Source organism: Colobus angolensis, unplaced genomic scaffold (assembly GCF_000951035.1).
Source record: "Colobus angolensis palliatus isolate OR3802 unplaced genomic scaffold, Cang.pa_1.0 Scaffold2, whole genome shotgun sequence".
Taxonomy (NCBI): Eukaryota; Metazoa; Chordata; class Mammalia; order Primates; family Cercopithecidae; genus Colobus; species Colobus angolensis.
Window position 1 is genome coordinate 3,089,454 of NW_012115154.1, and position 22,419 is coordinate 3,111,872.

The 22,419-nt window shown below is 35.5% G+C and overlaps 1 protein-coding gene across 1 annotated transcript in view; it reads left to right on the forward strand.

The window, feature by feature from the left end:
* Positions 1-22,419, forward strand: part of AGBL3 (ATP/GTP binding protein-like 3) — a 122,173-nt gene that overhangs the window by 33,541 nt on the left and 66,213 nt on the right. The window contains exons 6-11 of the mRNA XM_011941245.1: positions 6,799-6,937; positions 8,110-8,889; positions 11,445-11,607; positions 18,045-18,171; positions 19,100-19,200; positions 19,425-19,537. Coding sequence (XP_011796635.1) covers positions 6,799-6,937; positions 8,110-8,889; positions 11,445-11,607; positions 18,045-18,171; positions 19,100-19,200; positions 19,425-19,537 — 1,423 coding nt within the window. The remainder of the gene's footprint in view (positions 1-6,798; positions 6,938-8,109; positions 8,890-11,444; positions 11,608-18,044; positions 18,172-19,099; positions 19,201-19,424; positions 19,538-22,419) is intronic.

Consider the following 22,419-nt stretch of genomic DNA (forward strand, 5'->3'; position numbering starts at 1 on the left):
GTTTCTTGACTTTTTAATAATCACCATTCTGACTGGTGTGAGATGGTATCTCATTGTGGTTTTGATTTGTATTTCTCTAATGACCAGTGATGATGAGCTTTTCTTCATATGTTTGTTGGCCACATAAATGTCTTCTTTTGAGAAGTGTCTCTTCATATCCTTTGCTCACTTTTTGATGGTTTTCTTTTTTTCCTTGTAAACTTGTTTACGTTCTTGTAAATTCTGGATATTAGACCTTTGTCAGATGGGTAAATTGCAAAAATTTTCTCCCATTCTGTAGGTTGCCTGTTTGCTCTTATGATAGTTTCCTTGCTATGCAGATGCTTTTTAGTTTAATTAGATCCCATTTGTCAATTTTAGCTTTTGTCGCAATTGCTTTTGGTGATTTCATTATAAAATCTTTGTCCATGCCTATGTTCTTAATGGTGTTGCCTAGGTTTTCTTCTAGAGTTTTTATGGTTGGATTTGCTTTTTATATAAACTGAAAATCTGTCCTTTAATTATTATGTTTAATATATACTTATTTTTGTTGGATTAATAGCTACCATCTTACTAGCTTTGTTTTATTCCATGTTATTTCTTTTTAATTCTTTGTCTGCCTTCATTGACATTAATTTGACTGTATTTTATTATTCCATTTTATCTCCACTATTGGCTTATCATGTATACCTGTTTTTAAATTTTTGCCCTAGTTTTTTTTTTAATACATCTTTAATTTAGAAGACTATCTTCAAATTATGTTATACCACATCACATACAGTGTGAGCACCTTGTAAAAGTATACTCTCAATTCCTTTTTCCCTTTCTTTGTGCTATGGTTTTCAAATGTTTTACTTTTTCATGTGCTGCAGAAACTCAATGAAGGAGGAGACAAGATGGCTGACTAGACAGTCAGGAAGCACCACTCCCACTGAGAGAGACCAAAATATCAAGTATATCAACATGCTTTGAACAGATCCTCAGAGAGAAAACACTGAGGGTTGATAGAGAGGTGGTGCAGACACCAAGGCTGAAGAGGAAGCTAGGAACCCTGCATGGGGTTGCTGAATGCCAGGGCTAGTTCCCACCCTTGAATGTCCTAGGGAAGAGGCAAGTGAAGGGATGGTGGGGCAGCCTGCTTTTGCTGCAGATTACTGGGATCCTAGCTCCAAGAGATTTCATGACCCCCACAGATATTTGAACTGGCAGGAGAATCTGCCTGGAGAGTAGGCAAAGACAGAGCTTTTGCCTGCATGGAGTCCAGGGGATTTTGTACATGGGGCAGCTGAAGCAGAACACAGCCATAGGTGCCCATCTCCTAAGGCTCCCTATGTTCCTCTGAGTCACTGTAACCCCAGCTGACTACAGGGTCAAGAGAGAGCAGGGCTGACTATCCTATCCTGTGGGACTGGGGCATGTCTGTTCTTTAGGCCCTTCTGCCCGCTAGCCCTTCCCAAGGCCCCTGCCCGGCTGCTCCTGCAGGAGCATGTGCACAGCACAACCTCCTCTGCCTAACCTTGGTGCTTTGCTGGCGGCCCCATCTGAATACTTCCCAGTGGCCTAGGAGCACTTCACATCCCCCAGCACAGCCAGTACTCAACCCCAAGGGGCCAGATGGAGGCACAGGCCAGTCACAACGTCCCAGGGCTTTGGCATGCAACTTGTGAGTGCTGACTGTAGATCTGTGGCCAGCACCTAAGTCGGAGGAGCCCCCATTCTGAGAACACTGAGAGAGGTGAGACATGCAAGCTCATGGGCCAGCAAAGGAGCAGGGCACACCTCCCTCCACAGGACTGTGTGGGATGGGTGTGGGAGCCCCACAACCTGGAACATCTAACAACAAAAAAACACAGAAGTGGCACTAGTGATTGGAGGGGACTCCTGCAAGGCCCAGAGTAGGCCTGGTGATGGGGGTCATCTCTCCACCTGCCCACTATAGAGCGCTGCTGCAGGTGTGCTGAAATCCAAAAAAGCCCTTTAGCTAAGAGCCTCTCTGCTGGTCATTACTCTTAAGCGCCATCTACTGGTTTGTAGCACAAATTACAATACCAAAAATATTCTGCCAATATACATTTATTGCCTATAAAACCCAGGGCAAGAATCTATCCACAAATAATACCCTATACAGAGCTTTGGCCCTCTGAAAACACCCAGAAATGAAGCCAATTGACTATACTCAACTTAAACCACAGTTAAAAGAACACCAGCCTTCTCAGATGAGAAAGAATCAGCACAAGAACTCAGGTAATTCAAAAAGTCTGAGTGTCCCTTTACCTCCAAATGAGCACACTAGCTCTCCAGCAATGGTTCTTAACCAGATTGAAATGATTGAAATGAGAGATATAGGATTCAGAATCTGGATGGCAAGGAAGCTCATCAAGATTCAGGAGAAAGTTGAAACCCAATCTAGGAATCCAGTAAAATGATCCAAGAGCTGAAAGATGTAATAGCCATTTTAAGAAAAAAAAAACAAACTGAACTGCTGGAATTGAAAAATTCACTACAAGAATTACATAATACAGTTAGAATCAGTAACAGCAGACTAGACCAAGCTGAAGAAAACTCTCAGAGTTTGAAGACCAGTTCTTTGAATAAACTCATACAAAAATAAAGAAGAAAGAATGTTTTTAATGAACAAAACCTTTGAGAAATATGGGATTATGTAAAGATTCCAAATCTATGACCCACTGATATTCCTGAGAGAGAAGGAGAGAGAGTAAGCAACTTGGAAAATGTATTTTAGGATATAGTTCACAAAAATTTCCCAATCTCACTAAGGAGGTTAATGTGCAAATTCAAGAAATACAGAAAAGCCCTGCAAGATATTATACAAGATGACCATCCTCATGGCACATAGTCAGCAGAATCACCAAAGTCAACATGAAAGAAAAAATCTTAAAGGCAGCTAGAGACAAGAGTGAATGGGATGGGGTTCACTTACAAAGGGAACCCCATCCAGCTAGCAGGAAACCTTTCAGCAGAAACCTTACAAGCCAGAAGGGGGCCTATTTTCAGCATCCCTAAATAAAGAATTCTAATCAAGAATTTCATATCCCATCAAACTAAGCTTCCATAAGTGAAGGAGAAATAAAATCCTTCTCAAACAAGTAAGTGCTAAGGGAAGTTGTTATCACTAGACCAGCCTTACAAGATGATATGGAAATAAAATAATGATACCTGCTACCACAAAAAGATACTTAACCATATAGCCCACTGTAAAGCAACTACACAATCAAATCTACAGAGCAACCAGCTAATAACACGATGACAGGATTAAAATCTCACATATCAATACTAACACTGAATGTAAATGGTCTGAACACTCCACTTAAAAGGCATAGAGTGGCAGACTACATAAAAAGACAAGACCCAACTGTTGGCTGTCTTCAACAAACCCATCCCATATGTAATAACATCCACAGGCTCAAAGTAAAGGGATGGAGAAATATCTACCAGACAAACAGAAAACAAAAAGGGCCAGGAATCACAATTCTATTATCAGATGAAACAGACTTTCAATCAACAATAATCAAGAAAAAGAAGGGCATTACATAAACAGTTCAATTAAACAAGAAGTCTTAACTATCCTAAATATATACAAACCCAACATTGGAGCATCCTGTTTCATAAAAGTTCTTCTTGACCTATAAAAAGACTTAATCACACAATAACAGTAGGAGACTTTAACACCCCACTGACAGTGTTAAGATAATTGAGACAGAAGACTAACAAAGAAATTCTAGACTTAAACTGGACACTTGACCAATTGGACCTAATAGAACACCCAGCAACCACAGAATATATATTCTTCTCATTTGCACATGAAACATATTCTAAGATCAATCACATGCTTTGTCATAAAGCAAGACCCAATAAATTCAAAAACATTGAAATCACCCCAAGCACATTCTCACATCAAAGTGCAAAAAAAAAAATAAATACCATTATTTTATTTTATTTTATTTTATTTTATTTTATTTTTAGGGAGATGGAGGCTTGCTCTTTTGCCCAGGCTGGAGTGTAGTGGCATGATCTTGGCTCACTGCAACTTCTACCCCCTAGGTTCGAGCTATTCTTCTGCTTCAGCCTCCCAGGTAGCTGGGATTACAGGCATGTGCTACCAAACCTAGCTAATTTTTCTATTTTTAGTAGAGACACCATGTTGGCCAGGGTGGTCTCAAACTCCTGACCTCAAGTGATCCACCTACCTCAGCCTCCCAAAGTGCTGGGATTACCATGCCCAGCCAGTCTCTTTTATAACTAGGAAATATTTCTTTTTATCTCTGGCATTATATCATGTCTTTATGTTGTTTTAGAGTAATATAGTCAATACCAGTTTTCTTATGTTTACTGTTTACTTAGAATAACTCCCCCTTTTATTTTCAATCTTTTTATGAAACTATATTTAAATTCTGTTTCTTATAGTGTATAGTAATACCTTACTTAAAAAATCTAATTTGACAATCTCTGCCTTTTAATTAGAGTGGTTTGACAGTTTGCATTTCATGTACTTGCATATATGTTTGGGTTTGGGTCTATCTTATTAATTGGCCCATCTTATTTTTATTCCTCAGTTTATTCCTCAGTTACTCCTCTTTTTGAAGGTCAATCAAACACCTTTTATTATTTCATTTTAATTAAAATATTTTCTTAGGTATACCTCATGTTCTTTGTTCATCCATAAGAAGCAACTCCTCATCTATTCAAGTTTTATTATGGGATGGAAGCAATTCAGTCACAACTTCAGGCTCCACTTCTAATTCTAGTTGCTATTTCCACCACATCTGCAGTTACTTCCTCCAATGAAGTTGTGTAGCCCTCAAAGTTATCCAAAAGGAATGAAATCAACTTCTCCTAAACTCCTGTTAATATTGGTATTTTTGCCTCCTCCCATGAATCACTAATGTTCTGAATGGCATCTAGAATGGAAAACGCTTTCCAGAAGGTTTTCAGTTTACTTTGCCTAGATCCATCAGAGGAATAGTAATTCTCTAGGCCAGCTATAGCCTTACAAAATCTATTTCTTAAATAATAACAAGTCGAAATTGCTTCCTGATCCATGGGCTGCAGAATGGTTGTTGTGTTAACAGGCATGAAAACAAGGTTTGTCTCCTATACATCTCCATCAGAGCTCTTGGGTGACTAGATGCATTGTCAATAAGCTGTAATATTTTAAAAGGAATCTTTTTTCATTTTTTTGAGCAGTCAGTCTCAATAATGGGCTTAAAATATTTGGTAAACCATGCTGTAAACAGATGTGATGTCATCTAGATTTTGTTTTGTTTATAGAGCACAGGCAGAATAGATTTAGCATAATTCTTAAGGGCCCTAGGATTTTCAGAATGGTAAATGATCTTTGGCTTCCACTTAAAGTCACCAGCTGCATTCACCCCAAGAGGACAGTCTGTCTTTGAAGCTTGTAGTTTTATTTCTAGAATTTTCATTTGGTTCTTTTTAGTTTTTTTCTTTTTTGAGATTTCTTATCTGTTTTCTTATGATCTCTTGTATTTTCATTTTTGTCTTTGAATATATATATATATATATATATACTGCATCCGTCCTGTATTATGTTCTTTTAAACATTATGTTGAATTTTGTTCTTTCTGGCAATTAAATTGCTGGGAGATCATTTTGCTTCTTTCAGGCTTGCTTTGATTTTGTATAGGGGCAGGTCTGTTTTCATTTTATCCCCAGTGCTACCGTTTACTCTTGAATATGGTACTTATGCCTAAGATAAAGCATTTCTGGAGTCACTGTTGAATGCCTAAGGTATTCCATAAAATCTTTCCACTCTGGATTAGTTAGAATTCTAATATATCCCAGAAGTGTATGTCCTCCGGCATCTCAGCCTGCAGTAGTGCTCTCTTGCATCTTTCTTAGTCTCATCTTTTGACTGGTAGCCAAACCCTCATCCAAGGACTGGGAAACCACTATGTAGACTGTTGAAGTTCTCTATGTAGCTTTCTTTTCCCTGGTGTCCTGACCCACAAATTTCAGCAGCCCCAAGCAACAATCTTCCCTCTTCAGCTCAAGACTATCATTCTGTTCTAAAATGCCACCTCCCTAGGCTGTAGTCCAGCAAGTACCTCTATGCAGCAAGCCAGGGCTCAACATAGGCTCACTTCATGTATTGATCTTTCAAATATCCTACATAGCTGTTCTATTTCTTGTCCAAATGCATGAAAACAGCTCATATCCTTTAATCCAGTTTTATATTCATTTACAGTAAAAGGGCAAGTTCAGAACCAATTACTTCATCATGACCAGAAATGGAGTGAATTTTTTTTTTTTTTTTTTGAGACCGAGTCTCACTCTGTCGCCCAGGGTCAAGTGTAGTGATGTGATCTCTGCTCACTGCAACCTCTGCCTCCCAGGTTCAAGCGATTCTCCTGCCTCAGCCTCCTGGGTAGCTGGGACTACAGGCACATGCCACCACAGCTGGCTCATTTTTTTTTTTTTTGTATTTTTAGTAGAGACAGCATTTTACCATGTTGCCCAGGGTGATCTCAAACTCCTGAGCTCAGGCAATCTGCCTGCCTCGACTTCCCAAAATGTTAGGATTACAGACATGACCCACTGCACCTGGCCAAATGAGTATTTTTAATGTAATGTAAGAAATATACAAATTTATTTCAGGCATTGCTTTTCTAGTCTAAATACTCTTAGACTCTCTTATTTCAACATGTCTATATAAATTAGTGTCCAGTTACTTGAAAATTTACAATCCTTATACTTGTACTATTGCTCCAAACTCTGTGCAGAATAACCTTCTTACTTTAGGTGTGCCTTGACATCTTTATGATCTTCTTCTCTCATCAGCTTACAAAGAGCCCTGTTTTGTGTATTCCCGAGTTGGGGGTAACCGAACACCTTTGAAGCAACCTGTGGATTACCGTGACAATACTTTGATGTTTGAAGCAAGGTTTGAGAGTGGTAATCTACAGAAGGCAGTCAAAGTGTAGGTTCTAATTATTTTTATTTAAGGAGCTAGACCATCAACTATTTACTATTTTCTGTATCAAGTACATTAAAGTTCTTAGTATCTATTATGAAACTATAATTCCTTGAAGTATAGATACTATTAATAATTAGAAATTATTGTGGAAGAGGGGAGTATAAAAGATGCTGAGTTCAAATAATTTTGAGAACTATGAGGTGTAAAGTTAAGAAGGCTTCTGTACTGTACATTTTCAGTATGGTAATATAAATTGTCACACACACAGTGCTTCTCAAACTTTGTATTGAAATAGTTCTTGGGATGAGTGTTCCATAGAATATCCCAAGTGCATTATTTTATTTAAAAATATTATGGAAATCTTTAAACATACACTTAAGTACAGAAAATAGTACAATTCTGCATTCACTGCCACATACCTATCACCTAGACTCGACAGCTATCAAGGTTTTGCAACATTTATTTTACCTATTCCTAGGTGATTATTTACAACTGTACACATACACATTACATGCTAAGTGCAGAGTGCTGATAGAATAGAAAGTTACTTGATAGAGAAAAATAGTCATGGCTAACCAGGTAATATTGTTATGTATATAAATAATATTCCAGTGAAATTATTATTTTTGCCTTTATTTAAGCATCTCCAATGACTAAGTAGAGGGATGTAAATAGTTATCAAATGCAGTTCTTGTTCTCAAATAGTTCAAATTATGTAATCTATGTGATCATATTAATTTATCTGTGTTTAAATCTCTCAGTGATAGTTATTTTATATCCCTAGTTTTAGACTGTAATAGATACATATGTCTGAAGTGAAAAAAGAAATGTTGGACTTTGCTTCAGTTTTGGTAACTCTTTAATCATTTCTTATATAGAAAATATACTTAGGTTGAAATATGTAAACTTTTATCAAACACCTGTGTTTTTATGTGCTCTCTTGAATTACCAAGGAATACAAAGGATTTAGAAATAGCATAGAAGCAGTTTCTCACCCAATAAAAGGGAAAATTTCAAAACTTTAATCTTTTACATTGTTTCCTAACAAAGCTTTCTGTGAATGAGTAAAAATAAAATAATTTTCCTTATTTAACTCAAAATTTTACATTTGTTTTTTATAAAATGTCATTTTTACATTCTTACGCGCTTTTTTCCCTTTCTTTCTTGTGTATTAGGGCAGAATATGAATACCAATTGACTGTACGCCCTGACCTCTTCACAAATAAACACACCCAGTGGTACTATTTCCAAGTCACTAATATGCGAGCAGGAATAGTCTACAGATTCACTATTGTCAACTTCACCAAACCTGCTAGTCTTTACAGTCGGGGTATGCGCCCATTGTTCTATTCTGAAAAAGAGGCCAAGGCTCATCATATTGGCTGGCAGAGAATAGGAGACCAAATCAAGTATTACAGGAACAACCCAGGCCAAGATGGGCGCCATTATTTCTCTCTTACATGGACATTTCAATTTCCACACAACAAAGATACCTGCTACTTTGCTCACTGCTATCCATACACTTACACCAACCTGCAAGAATACCTTTCTGGCATCAATAATGATCCAGTACGGTCAAAGTTTTGTAAAATACGTGTTTTGTGCCACACGCTTGCTAGGAACATGGTGTATATTTTAACAATCACTACCCCCTTGAAGAACTCTGACTCAAGAAAGCGGAAGGCTGTGATTCTGACTGCAAGGGTCCATCCAGGGGAAACCAACAGCTCTTGGATCATGAAAGGCTTCCTAGATTATATTTTAGGAAACTCAAGTGATGCACAGTTGCTTCGGGACACTTTTGTCTTCAAGGTGGTACCCATGCTGAATCCAGATGGTGTGATTGTGGGAAATTATCGCTGTTCCTTAGCTGGACGGGATTTAAACCGTAATTATACGTCTCTCCTGAAGGAATCTTTTCCTTCTGTATGGTATACCCGGAACATGGTTCATAGGTAAAATAAGCCTCCCTCTCTGCTTATTTAGTAAACTTAGTAGTAAGAATTTTGCTCCCACAATCTCACTCATTTTACTGTAACTTCTCAAGATAGTCTAACTACTATATAACTACTTTATTTTTTCCCCGTTATTCACAACTGTAATTCTATATCCTTCTGGCATTATGCCACTGGATTCACTAACCTCCCCTTAAATAATGAAACAGATTCTAGAATGTTTTGATGACTCGATGAAACTAATCAGTTTTCATATCCCAAATTTGGCTTCTTGCTAAAGATAATAGTAGCAGTGATGTTTAAAATAATTTTATATTTTTTATAAATATATGTATATTTTATATACATGAAATATATACATATAAAGGGAGCTGATGATATGTCTAATAGAATATCTATGACGTCTGCTTAATGCTGTCTGAGATTAAGGGTCTCTGGTCTGAGACATGATGGATTACAGGTCAATGCCCGTTGGCGTCTCTCTCTGGAAACTCTTTTAAATATCAGTCTCTGATTGTCTTGTAAGAAGGTTAAGGCAGAAGTCTATTCAGCAAGTTTCTAAAAGACTTCCAAGAAAGAGAAATATCTTAATCCAGTTAATCATACGCAGGTAAGTAGGATAAGAAGTCAGTCACATATGTGTGGAAAGGTGAGCAGCTATAAATATATATAAGATTAAGTATATTTAAAGCATATTAGAATAAGAGAGAGTAGATATTTATGTAAAATACTTAGTATAAGATAAGTAGAATATCTTTTTACCCATAAAGATACCTATGGGTAAAATCTTATACTAAGTATTTCTGTTTACCTGTGGGTAAAAAGAAAATCCAAACTGTTTCTAAAGTTATTTAAATTAATGTAAGATGAGAGACTCTAATATCCTGTTTCACTTCAGAAGTAATACCATCTCTTTGGAAATTAATTTGTTAGAAGTAGAGTTCCTTTTGACTTGCTTATAAGAAAATGAAAGACTGAAGAATTTGTGGCTTAAAAATGTGCAGCATGTTTCATATTTAAGAACTTAACTTGATATTCATGCCTTATAATCTAGTTTTCTAAAAACTTGTAACTATCATTTAGTGGCTTTATATCAATCTTCTGTTATCAATGAGAACTTATTAGGTAGCAAATGAGAAAAGGGCAATAAATTAACACATAATACATTTTAGTTTGTAATTTCACTATAGTTTGAAGCAGTATGGGTTCTAATAAAAGCAAAATGCTTTGAATGTTTATATTTTAGGTTTTAATATTGTTATAAATGTACTGTATTTAATAATATTATAAATACTATTGCTAACATTTTGATGTTTATCCTTCCAGATACAGCAAATAGTATATGTAATTTTGATTAGTTAAGTAATAATCCTACCACTTTAACACCACACTGTCTTACTTTTGAAAGCCTCTTCTATTAATATTAGTCATTTTATCAATCAGTTTGAGGGACTTATTTTTTGTTTTGTTATTTTTATATTGAGTGTTAAATTATATAGACCAAAAGTTGTGCTCTTCAGGAATGTGTAATATATTTTTTCAGATATTTGTTAGAAATTTATCAGAAAAAGTCAATTCAAACTTTGGTACCATTTTTCTCAAGATAAAAACTTAATCACCACACTACTCAAGGGTTAAATATTAATTGGCTTTAGCACCAAGTCATCAAGCACTCAATTTTTAACAAATATTTGGGTACTTATTATGTGCATAGCACTGTTCTAGATGATTTCAAGCATTCCCCATTCTTAACAAGCTTGAACATGAAAAATATAAAAATTTTTCTAGACAAGGGCCAAGCAAACAGTACCAATATCTTTAAGTGGTACCGAAGTTCAAAAAGAGAAAGTTCTGTGGCCTTGACAAATTGAAAGGAAGTGAGACAAGAGGTCAGTACTGAAGGATGGCAGGTAGTATTTACATTTACAAAGATAAAGAAAGAATGTATTACAGTCAGAAAGAAAATATGTGAAATAAAGCAGAGAGATCTTGTTGAAGAAAGTCTTGGGAATAAGGTAAATTTTGTCCTTATAATGGAAGGCTACTGCATTCAGACTTTTTTTTTTTTTTTCTTTTAGACGGAGTCTCACTCTGTTGCCCAGGCTGGAGTGCAGTAATGCTGTCTCCGCTCACTGCAACCTCCGCCTCCTGGGTTCAAGCAATTCTCCTGCCTCAGCCTCTCGAGTAGCTGGGATTACAGGCATGTGCCGCCACACCCAGCTAATTTTTGTATTTTTAGTAGAAAGGGGGTTTTGCCACATTGGCCAGGCAGGTCTCGAACCCCTGACCTCAGGCGATTCGCCTGTATCGGTCTCCAAAAGCATCAGGATTACAGGCATGAGCAACTGCACTTGGCCTGCATTCAGATCTTTATACAGTTAATAAATTATTGTAGAGTTTAAAAATTGTATATTAATAATATGTGATATAGATAAGAGAAAGCTAGGATATAAGAAATTGTATTTATTTGGATATTACAGTTATAAATCCATAGTTGTACCAATAGAAGAAAAATGCAGAGATAAAAGTTAGTAACTTATCTTTCTTCCTGGCAGACTGATGGAGAAACGAGAGGTTATTTTATACTGTGATCTTCACGGCCATAGTAGGAAAGAGAACATCTTCATGTATGGCTGTGATGGCAGTGACAGATCTAAGACATTATACTTACAGCAGCGAATCTTCCCACTTATGCTAAGCAAAAATTGTCCAGATAAAGTAAGCACCTTTTAAGGTATTAACTCTTCCTTTACCAAATGTTGCCCATGTCGGATAGCAGAATGGTCCACATGGATAATACTGTTCCAAACTGCTTTTTTATTTAGTTAGTTTGACCAGTTTATACAATTGACAATCAGAAAGCAACTATATAGAACTACTTAGTGAGCAATAATTTGAAAATATGGGGGAAAAAGGTAAAAATGCCCCCAAACCTACCACCATAATACCACTGCTCTTTTACCTTTTGAAAGCTTCCTCTATTAGTCATTTTTATCAATCAATTTTAGGGTCTTGCTTATTGTTTTAATAGTCATTGAGTGCCTAAATTATACAGATTAAACATTGTATTCTTAAGAAATGTGTAACAGTTTCTTCAAAGTATTTATTAGAATTTTGCCAGGAAAAAACTTAATCCAATAACCAATATTTTAAAACTATATAGAAACTAGAATGAGAAAAGAATAAAGTATATTATTATTTTCACAAACTATGGAAATATTGGAGACTGATTTACCAAGATGTGAAAATTATATTTTAATCATTCTTTAGGGAAAAGATGGTAACACAGCCAAGAAAATTCGTGCAGACTTTCCCTTAAGCTCTCAACCAACCAATTCAATTATAAAGGACTTACTGAGAAGAACTAATTGTCTTTTGGGGATAATTGGGGCCCAAAGACAAAAAGGAAAGGATGATCTGATAAAAATAGCTATTTAAAGAAACTACAGGTTTGTTCCCCAAAGAGGATTCATTTCGTCAGAAAGCAAGACGGGAAAACCCCACCCCATAGCTGAAGCTATTCCTATGTAAATTTATGCTGTCAATACTCTTAGGTATAGTTCATTACTCCTATAAAATAATTCTGTGTTACTAAGATATTTTAATGTTTGTCTATTGACATTCTCCTTAGGGTTTTAGATCTCTAACCTGTTGTGCCTTAGATGAAATGGACCAATTTCTTGAACAACTCAAACCACCACTCTGCAGTTTAAACAGGTCTTCCACATCATCTAAAAGTTGCTTAAAACATAGAGGCTTCTATTTCTAGGTTTTCTGTTAAATGTTTCTTATGAAAATATTTTTGGGCCGGGCATGGTGGCTCACGCCTGTAATCCCAGCACTTTGGGAGGCTGAGGCAGGTGGAACACGAGGTCAGAAGATTGAGACCATCCTGGCTAACATGGTGAAACCCCGTCTCTACTAAAAATACAAAAAATTAGCTGGGCTTCGTGGTGGGCATCTGTAGTCCCAGCTACTCAGGAGGCTGAGGCAGGAGAATGGTGTGAACCCAGGAGGCGGAGCTTCAGTGAGCCAAGATGTCGCCACTGCACTCCAGCCTGGGCTACAGAGTGAGGCTGTCTCAAAAAAAAAAAGAATCTTTTTGTGCAAATCCACAATTATAGTTGGAGATTTTAAATACCTCTTACGTTAATCTGGAACTGGTAGATAGACAGTAGGCAAGGATCAACCAACTGGATTTGACATTTATAATACACTCTATTAAACAGCAGAATACACATTATATTCAAATGCACATGGAACAGCACCAACATAAATCGCATTCTGGTTTAAAACAACTACTAACAAATTTAAAATAATTAATATCATACAAGTATGTCTTTAAGCATAATGGAATTAGAGTAAATCAATAAAAGAGGAAAATCTACAAACATGTAGATATTAAACCACATTTCTAAATAATCCTTAGGCCCAAGAGGAACTCTTAAGGAACATTAGAATATAGTTTGACCTGAAAGAAAATGAAAATATGTAACATGAAATTTTATGAAATTCAGCTAAATAGTAGCACTTAGAAGAAAATGTACAGCAAGAAATGCTTATATTAGAAACGAATAGGCTGGGTACAGTGGCTCATGCCTGTAATCCCAGCACTTTGAGAGGCCAAGGTGGGCAGATCACTTGAGGTCAGGGGTTCAAGACCAACTTGGCCAACATGGTAAAACCTCGTCTCTACTAAAAATACAAAAATTAGCCAAGCATGGTGGTGTGCACCTGTAATCCCAGCTACTTGGGAGGCTGAGGCAGGAGAACTGTTTGAGCCCAGGAGGCAGAGGTTGTAGTGAGCCAAGGTCATATCACTGCACTCCAGCCTGGGCAACAGAGTGAGACTTCATCTCAAAAAAGAAAAGAACAAAGACCTTGAATTAGTAATCTAAGTTTCCACATTAAGAATAGAAAAAGAAGAGTAAAATAAACCAAGCAGAAGGAAGCAGATAATAAAGATGAGCAGGTCAATGAAATTGAATTTCATTTCAATTGAATTGAAAAAAATCAGTTAAGCAATATTTGTGCTTGGAAAAGATTGGTAAAACTGATAAAACTTTACCAAGATTGATGAAAAAGTAGGAGGAAGAGAAAGAGGAGGAAGGGGAGGCAATGATGGCATAACTTACCAATATGAAGAATGAAAGAGAGGTATCACTACAGACCCTGCAGGCATTAAAAGGACAGTAAGGGGAAATTCAATTCTGTGCACATCAATTTAACAACTTAGATGAAATGAACCCATTCCTTGAAGACTACAAACTACCAAAAGGCACCCAAGGTGAAATAATCTGAATAGTCATGAAAAGCATTCCAAAAAGAAACTCCAGAAAACAAATATCCAGATCCAGTTGGATTCACTGAAGCATTCTACCAAAAATTTAAAGGCGGTCTTTCCCAGGATTACCATACCAACACAAGACAAAGATAGTACAGGAAAAGAAAACTACAGACTAATATCCCTCACGAACATAGATGCAAAAATCCTCACCAAAATATTAGCATATTAAATCCAGCAAAATATAAAAAGACTAATATACCATGACCAGATGAGGTTTATCCCAAAATATAAGGCTGGCTTCATATTTGAAAATTAATCATTGTAATCCACTATGTTAACAGTTGAAAGAAGAAAAACTGTGTGATCTCATCAATTGATATAAAAAAAGTTTTTAACACAATTCAGCATCTAGTTATGAAAAAAAAAACAACTTTCAGCAAATAAGGAATTAAAGTGTACTTCCTTAACCTGATAAAGGACATCTACAAAAAACTCTACAGCTAACAACATAGTTGATGAAAGACTGAATGTTTTCTGCCCAAGGTCAGGAAGAAGACAAGAATGTCCACTCTTCCTCACTTCATGCAGCATTGTACTGGAGGTTCTAACCAGTTCAAAAAGGCAAAAGAAAGGAGAAGGCAGACAGATTGGAAAGAAGTAATGATGGTGGCACAATTATCTACACAGAAAATCCAAAGTGATCCACACACACACACACACACACCACCCACACACACACACACACACACACACACACACACAAAACTAGAACAAGGGAGTTTAAGCAAGGTCATAAGATACAAAATCAACCCACAAAAAACAATTGCATTTCTGTATACTCACAATGAAAACATTGGAAACCAAAGTTAAAAACAATACCATTTTTATCATAGCTTCAAAATAAATACTTAGTTATAAATCTAACAAAATGTATAGATTCTATATGCTGAAACCTTAAAAATGCTGATGAAATAAATCAAAGGCCCAAAGAAATGGAGACATGTGTTGTATTATGGATTGGAAGACTAAACATAGTAAGATATCAACTCCCCAAGTTGATCTGTAGATTTAATAGTTTCAGACAAAAATCACAGCATAATTGTTTATAGATATAAACAGGCTGATTCTAAGATGGATAAGGAAATATAAAGGAACTAGAATAGGCAAAACACTTTTAAAAAATGAAGTTGAAGGAATCACACTATCAAATTTTACGACAGTATAAAACTACAGTAATAAACATAGTATGTTAATAGGAACTGTGTAAACACCAAGAGCAGTGGTACAGAATAGCAAGTCTAGTAATAGACCCATATACATACGGCCTTTTGACAAAGGTACACAGGAAATTTAATGGAGAAAGAAACCTTTCAATAAATAAGTGTTGGAACAATTGAACATCCATATAAAAAACAAAAAACTTTCACCTAACCCTCAAACCTTAAATGTAAAACTGTAAAACTTTTAGAAGAAAATATAGAAGAAAATTTTCATGACATGAAATTAGACAAACATTCCTTAGAAAATACCAAAAGCATTATCCATTGGATTGTAATGAATTGATAAGTTGGACATCATCAAAATTAATCCTTTTGCTCTCTGAAAGATTCTGTTAAGCAAATACAAAGATAAGCTCCAGATAGGGGAAATTATTTTCAATCACATATCTCACAAAGAACTTTTATCCAGAATCACGCAGTAGTAATAAAACAAACAACCCAATAATCTTAAATACACACATTTCCAAAAATGATGTGTGAAGGCAAATAAGCACATGAAAAGGTGTTTGACGTCAGTAGCCCTCAGGGAACTGCAAAGTAACTGAGGAGATACAGTTACATACCTGTTAGCATTGCTAAAATAAAAATACTGACAATCCCAAGTTCTAATAAGAATTTGGAATAACTGGAACTCTCATACTGTACATTTTTGTTGGAGATGCAAAATGGTATATCACTTTGAAAAGTAGTTTGTCAATTTCTTATAAAGAAAATTGTACACTTATATCATCCAGCAATCCCATTCCTAGGTATTTGCCCTAGAGAAATGAAAATGTACGTTCATATATAAACCTGTACAAACATTTATAACAACTCTATCATAATTGCCAAAAGCTGGAAACAACCCAAAATGTCCTTTAACTGGTAAATGGATATACATTTTAATGTATATACAATGGAATAGTACTTGCCAATAAAACGGAAGGAATATTCACACATGCAACAACTTGGATAAATCTCAAATGTATTACGCTAAATGAAAGAAGCAAGTCTCAAAAGATTACATTCTATATGATTCCACTTATACAGCAGTCTTGAAAAAGCAAATCTATAGTGACAGCAAATCAATGGTGGCCAGGGGTTAGAAGTGGCAGGAGGGTGTGACTATAATTAACCTATTAGGATAATAGAACTGTTCTGTATCTTGAGTGTGATGGTGGTTACAGGAATCTATATATGTGTTACAATTCATAAAATGAGGCTGGGCACAGTGGCCCATACCTGTAATCCCAGCACTTTGGAAGACCAAGGCAGGAGGACCGCATGAGGCCAGGAATTTGTGACCAGCCTGGGCAACACAGCAAGACCCCATTTCTGTGAAGAAAATACAAAACTAGCTACGTGTGGTGGTAAGTGCTTGTGGTCTCAGCTATTTGGGAGACTGAGATAGGAGGATAGCTTTGAGCCCAGGAGTTTGAGGCTGCAGTGAGCTATGATAGCACCACTGCACTCCAGCCTGGGTGACAGAGAGAGATCCTGTGTCGAAAACCAAAACAAAAAGATGTATAGAATGAAACACAAAAAGTCAATTTTATTGTATGTTACTGAAAAAATAAAATTGCACCTCAAAAAATTTCTTTGTAGACAATCTTTCAGGACATAATTTCAAATCATCTTTCATATGAAGATAAAGAATATTTTTGAACATCTCCAACACTAATCTTCATTCCTAACATGAATGAAGATTGAATCTCTTCCTATAACTTTTTTAAAAGTATAAAATTTTATCCCAACAGCATCAAGAATTAATCAACTTTTGGAAGCAACCTAAGTGTCCATTAGCAGATGAATGGATAAAGAAAATGTGGTACATATACAGAATGGGTACTATTCAGGCATAAAAAAGAATGAGATTCTGTCGTTTGCAACATGGATGGAACTGGAGATCACTGTGTTAAGTGAAATAAGCTAGGGACAGAAAGACAAACTTTGCATGTTCTCACTTATTTGTGGGAGCTAACAATTAAAACAATTGAACTTGTAGAGACAGAGAGTAGAAAGATGGTTACTATAAGCTAGGAAAGGTAATGGGGGAGGGCAGAAGTGGGGATGGTTAATGGGTACAAAAAATAGAATTAATAAGAACTAATATTTGATAGCACAAGAGGGTGACTATAGTCAATAATAATTTAATTATACATTTTTTAAAAAGTAAAAGTATAATTGGATTGTTTGTAACACAAAGGATACATGCTTGAGGTGATGGATACCCCATTTACCCGATGTGATTATTACACACTGCATACCTCTATCAAAATATATCATGTACACCCTATATATAAACCTACTATGTACCTGCAAAAACTAAAAAGGAACTGATTTTGAATATATATTATATAAAGATATATACATATCTTTCCATAAAAATAGAAAGTAAATTTTATTGCAGAAGTTAGAATCTATAGTTCTCAGAAATGTGAACATATCATCCCTAAAATGAGATATTTCCATGGTCAGAAAATAAAAAGTAACTCCTGAAGCTTTAGTGAGAATTATAGACTTTGCATAACCACTTTCATTTTTAATACTACTTTCAAAAAAAGATATAGGTACCAGAACGAGTCTCATTTTTATTTGCCGCTTTTCAGTTTTCATTCTCAGCTTGTAAGTTTAATGTCCAGAAGAGCAAAGAAGGAACAGGAAGAGTGGTAATGTGGAAAATGGGAATCAGGAACAGCTTTACCATGGAGGCCACCTTTTGTGGATCTACTCTGGGTAAGACCAAGGGTTCTCATTCACAGCTCTCAAAGCTTTAAACCAAACATACATAATTTAATGTAAATGTAATAGTACAGACAACAGCACTTTCTTCCTATTTAAATAATACTAATATTTAATCAATTCTATAAACAGGATGAATAAACTCCCACAATATGGTATCTCTATTTCCTAATTTCCCTTTGTTTAGAAACGAAGATTTAAGCATATAGAATATTCTAATTGGTTGTTTCATATGGTAATCTTTAAATGCTTGTTATTTTTAAGGAGGTATCTACAGATTTTTTTAAAAATATTTTTTATTGGATTTGCTATTTGCAAGGCAAAATGGACTTTTGGGAGTCAATATATGTTTAAATGAAAGCACTTGGTTCCCTGAACAAAAAATTAAAGTGTGCTTTGTAGTCCCATTTAAGAAATCTTTTAGTTACATCTAGCATATCCTAACATGGTTACAATACTCCATTTTAAAATAATTGTCACATTATCAGAAAAATGTATCAACTTAAAGTCCTAGAAATCCACATATGTACTTTCCAGCTAGTTTTAAAAGCACTTTGAAACTGATATAACATTATTTGTGATGATGAAAATCTTTTCTCATAAAATCTTTACACGAGTTTTTCTCAAAGTGATTATTACCACCATTTCTAACTGGCAACCAAATATTCTATAACTGTCTTACTGAATTTTTTTCTGCCTTTACAACATATACTAATGTATGTTAAATCAGCTTTGGTCCAGATGGTGGAAAAGGGACAAGGGAAAGCAATGAGCTGTTAAATAACCTGCCCTGGAGAAGAAAATCCAAAGAACAGGATATGGAATCATATCAATGTTTTGTTTATACTCTGTTTTGCAATGTACCTGCTAAGAAAAGTTATTAACTTACCCTCAAGGGTGGATAAACTTATGGATGTTTTAGGTAATAAACGAGGCACTCATTTCAGCACAAAAGACCTGGAATCAATGGGATATCATTTTTGTGATTCTCTCTTGGACTATTGTGATCCCGACCGGACCAAGGTAAGCAAAGTGCATTTGGTAATGCATCAGACTCCAGCCTATCAGATACCATAAGCTGACTATGGGCCTATGCAGTGTTTGCCTTTTAATGTCCCAACAGTGTTGTTGGGGGTTTGGCACTTAATTTGCCAGTAACAGTTGTTCCTGGTGTCTATAAATACTCAAATAGTTTATTTAGGAAATAAAGTTATTTTGTAGTGAGCTCATGTATTATTTTTCCCTAGTATTATCGGTGCCTGAAAGAACTAGAAGAAATGGAAAGACATATAACACTGGAAAAAGTCTTTGAGGATTCAGACACTCCTGTGATAGACATTACATTGGATCTAGAGTCTAGGTAACTCAAGGCTACTGAAGTAATGCAATTTGTTGTGCTGTTTTACTATGTGCTTCATAATTATACCAGCATTTTATTGTCAATTCTCAACTGAAAATGCCAACTGTAAGTGGTGGAAAATTTCTTCCATGCCCATTATTTTGGCCAGACTTCATTAAGACTTCATTTATTATTTTTTTCAAGTAACATGAACATTACTATGTATAGCGTACTAGGTGTGAAAGACATATGAAATTGGTTTTTGTTTGGTTATTGTTTTTGTTTTTCTCTTTTTAATATACTTCATTTTAGTTTTTTAGAGCAGTTTTAGATTCACAGTAAAAAGGAATGGGAAGTACAGAGAGTTCCCATATATCCCCTACGAGAGTGGTACTTATTTACAGTTCATGAGTGTACACTGACACATCTTTATCATCCAAAGCCCACTGTATATGTTAGGCTTCACTTTTGGTGTTAATTCTGCAGATTTAGACAAATGTACAATATACGTATTCACTATTATAGTATGATACAGAGTGTTTTCACTGTATGGATTCACCCTAAGAACCCACCTATTCAACCATCTCTCCCTGCTAACCCCTGGAAACCACAGATATTTTAAACTGTCTCCATAGTTTTGCCTTTTCCAGAATGGCATATAGGTAGGAGCACACAGTATGTGGCCTTTTCACACTGGCTTCTTTCACTTAGTAATACGCATTTAAGTTTCTTCCATCTCTTTTCATGGCTTAATAGCTCATTTATTTTTAGCACTCAGTAATATTCCATTGTCTTAATGTACCCCAGTTCATATATCAGTTTACCTACGGAAGGACATCTTGGTTGCCTCCAAGTTTTGCCAATTATAAATAAAGTTGCTGTATACATCCATGTGCAGGTTTTTGTATAGACATAAGTCTTTGACTTCTTTGAGTAGATATCAAGGAGCATGGTTGCTAGACAGTATGATAAGAATATGTTTCATGGCTTTTCTTCTTCCAGCATTGGAGTCAATGTTACCTCTTCATTTTTCATTTTATTGTGGTAAGAACACTTAGTATGAAATTTACCATCTTAAATTATTTACTGTACAATATTTTATTTTTGATACAATATTGTAGAACAGATCTCTAGAGTTTACTCATCTTGCTTAACTGAAATATTTTGCCCTTTAATTAGAGTCCCATTCCCCCACAACCCTCTAGAAACCATTTGACTTTTATTTTATGAATTTGACATTTTAGATATTTCATAAAAGTGAAATCATGCAGTATTTGTCTTTCTGTGATTGGCTTATTTCACTTAGTGTAATGTCCTCGCTGTTTATCCATGTTGTTAACATATTGCAGAATTTCCTTCTTTTTTAAAGCTGAATAGGAAGCCACTGTATGGATATGCCATCTTTTCTTTATCCATTCATTTGTCAAAAGATATTTAGGTTGTTTCTACATATTGGCTATTGTGAATAGTGCTGCAATGAAAATGGGAGTGCTAATGTCTAGATTTCAGTTCTTTTGGATAAATACCCAGAAGACTGCTGGATCATATGGCAGTTCTATTTTTAGACTTTCTGAGGAACCTCTGTGCTGTTTTCAGTAGCAGCTGCACTGTTTTGTATTCCCACCACAGTGTGCAAGGGTTTCAATTCCTCCACATGCTCCCTAACACTTGTCTTTTGGTTTTTTTGATGACAGCCATCCTGACAGGCAAGAGGTGATATCTCATTGTGTTTTAATTTGCATTTCCCTGATAAACGATGTTGAGCACTTTGTCACATACCTGTTGACCAGTGTGTCTTTCTTACTGTAGAAATATCTATTCAAGTACTTAGCCCATTTTATAACAAAATCAGGTTATAGGGGGTTTTGCTATTAAGCTGAAGGAATTCCTGATATGTTTTGGAGACTACCCCTTATCAAATGTATAGTTTGCGCATATTTTTTTCCATTCTGTAGGCCGCTTTTTCACTCTATTGTTTCCTTGGTTGTACAGAAGCTTTTTAGTTTGATGTAGTCCCATGTGTTTATTTTTGGGTTTGTTGCTTATGCTTTTGGTGTTGTATCTATGAAATCTTTGCAGAGATCAGTGCCGTGGAGCTTTTCCCCTACGTTTCTGGAAGTTTTGTAGTTTCAGGTCTTATATTTAAGTGTTTAGCCCATTTTGAGTTGATTTTTTTTTGTACAGTATCCAATTTTATTCTTTTGCATGTGGATATCCAGTTTCCCAGCATTATTTGTTGAAGATAGTATTCTTTTCCCATTGTGTATCCTTAGCACCCTTATTGAAGATTATTTGGTCATATATGTGTGGACTTATTTTGGGGCCCTGTATTCTATCCTGTAAGTATAGATGTCTCTCTCTCTTTGTCAGTGTCATACTCATTTGATTACTGTAGCTTTGTGATATTAATTTGAAATCAGAGAAAGTGATGACTCCAGCTTTGTTCTTTTTTCTCAGGATTGATTTGATTTGGCTATTCATGGTGTTTGGTGATTCCATATGAATCACAGAACTGTTTTTCCTATTTTTTGTAAAAGGTGCCATTGGGATTTTGATAGTGTTTGTATTGAATGTGTACATCACTTTGAGTAGTATGGGCATTTTAACAATATTAACAATATTAAGTCTTCTGATCCACCAACAGGGGATGTCTTTCCATTTATTTCAGTCTTCTTTAATTTCTTTTATCAATGTTTTATAGTTTTCATTATACAAGTCTTAGGTTTATTCCTATTTTATTCTTTCTGGTGCTATTGTAAATGGGATATTTTCCCAATCACCTTTTCAGATAGCTCATTATTAGTATATAGAAACATAATGGATTTTTGTATGCAGATTTTGTAACCTGTAACTTTGTGAGTTTATTTATTAGTTCTCACAGTTTTTTTTAATGGAGTCCATAG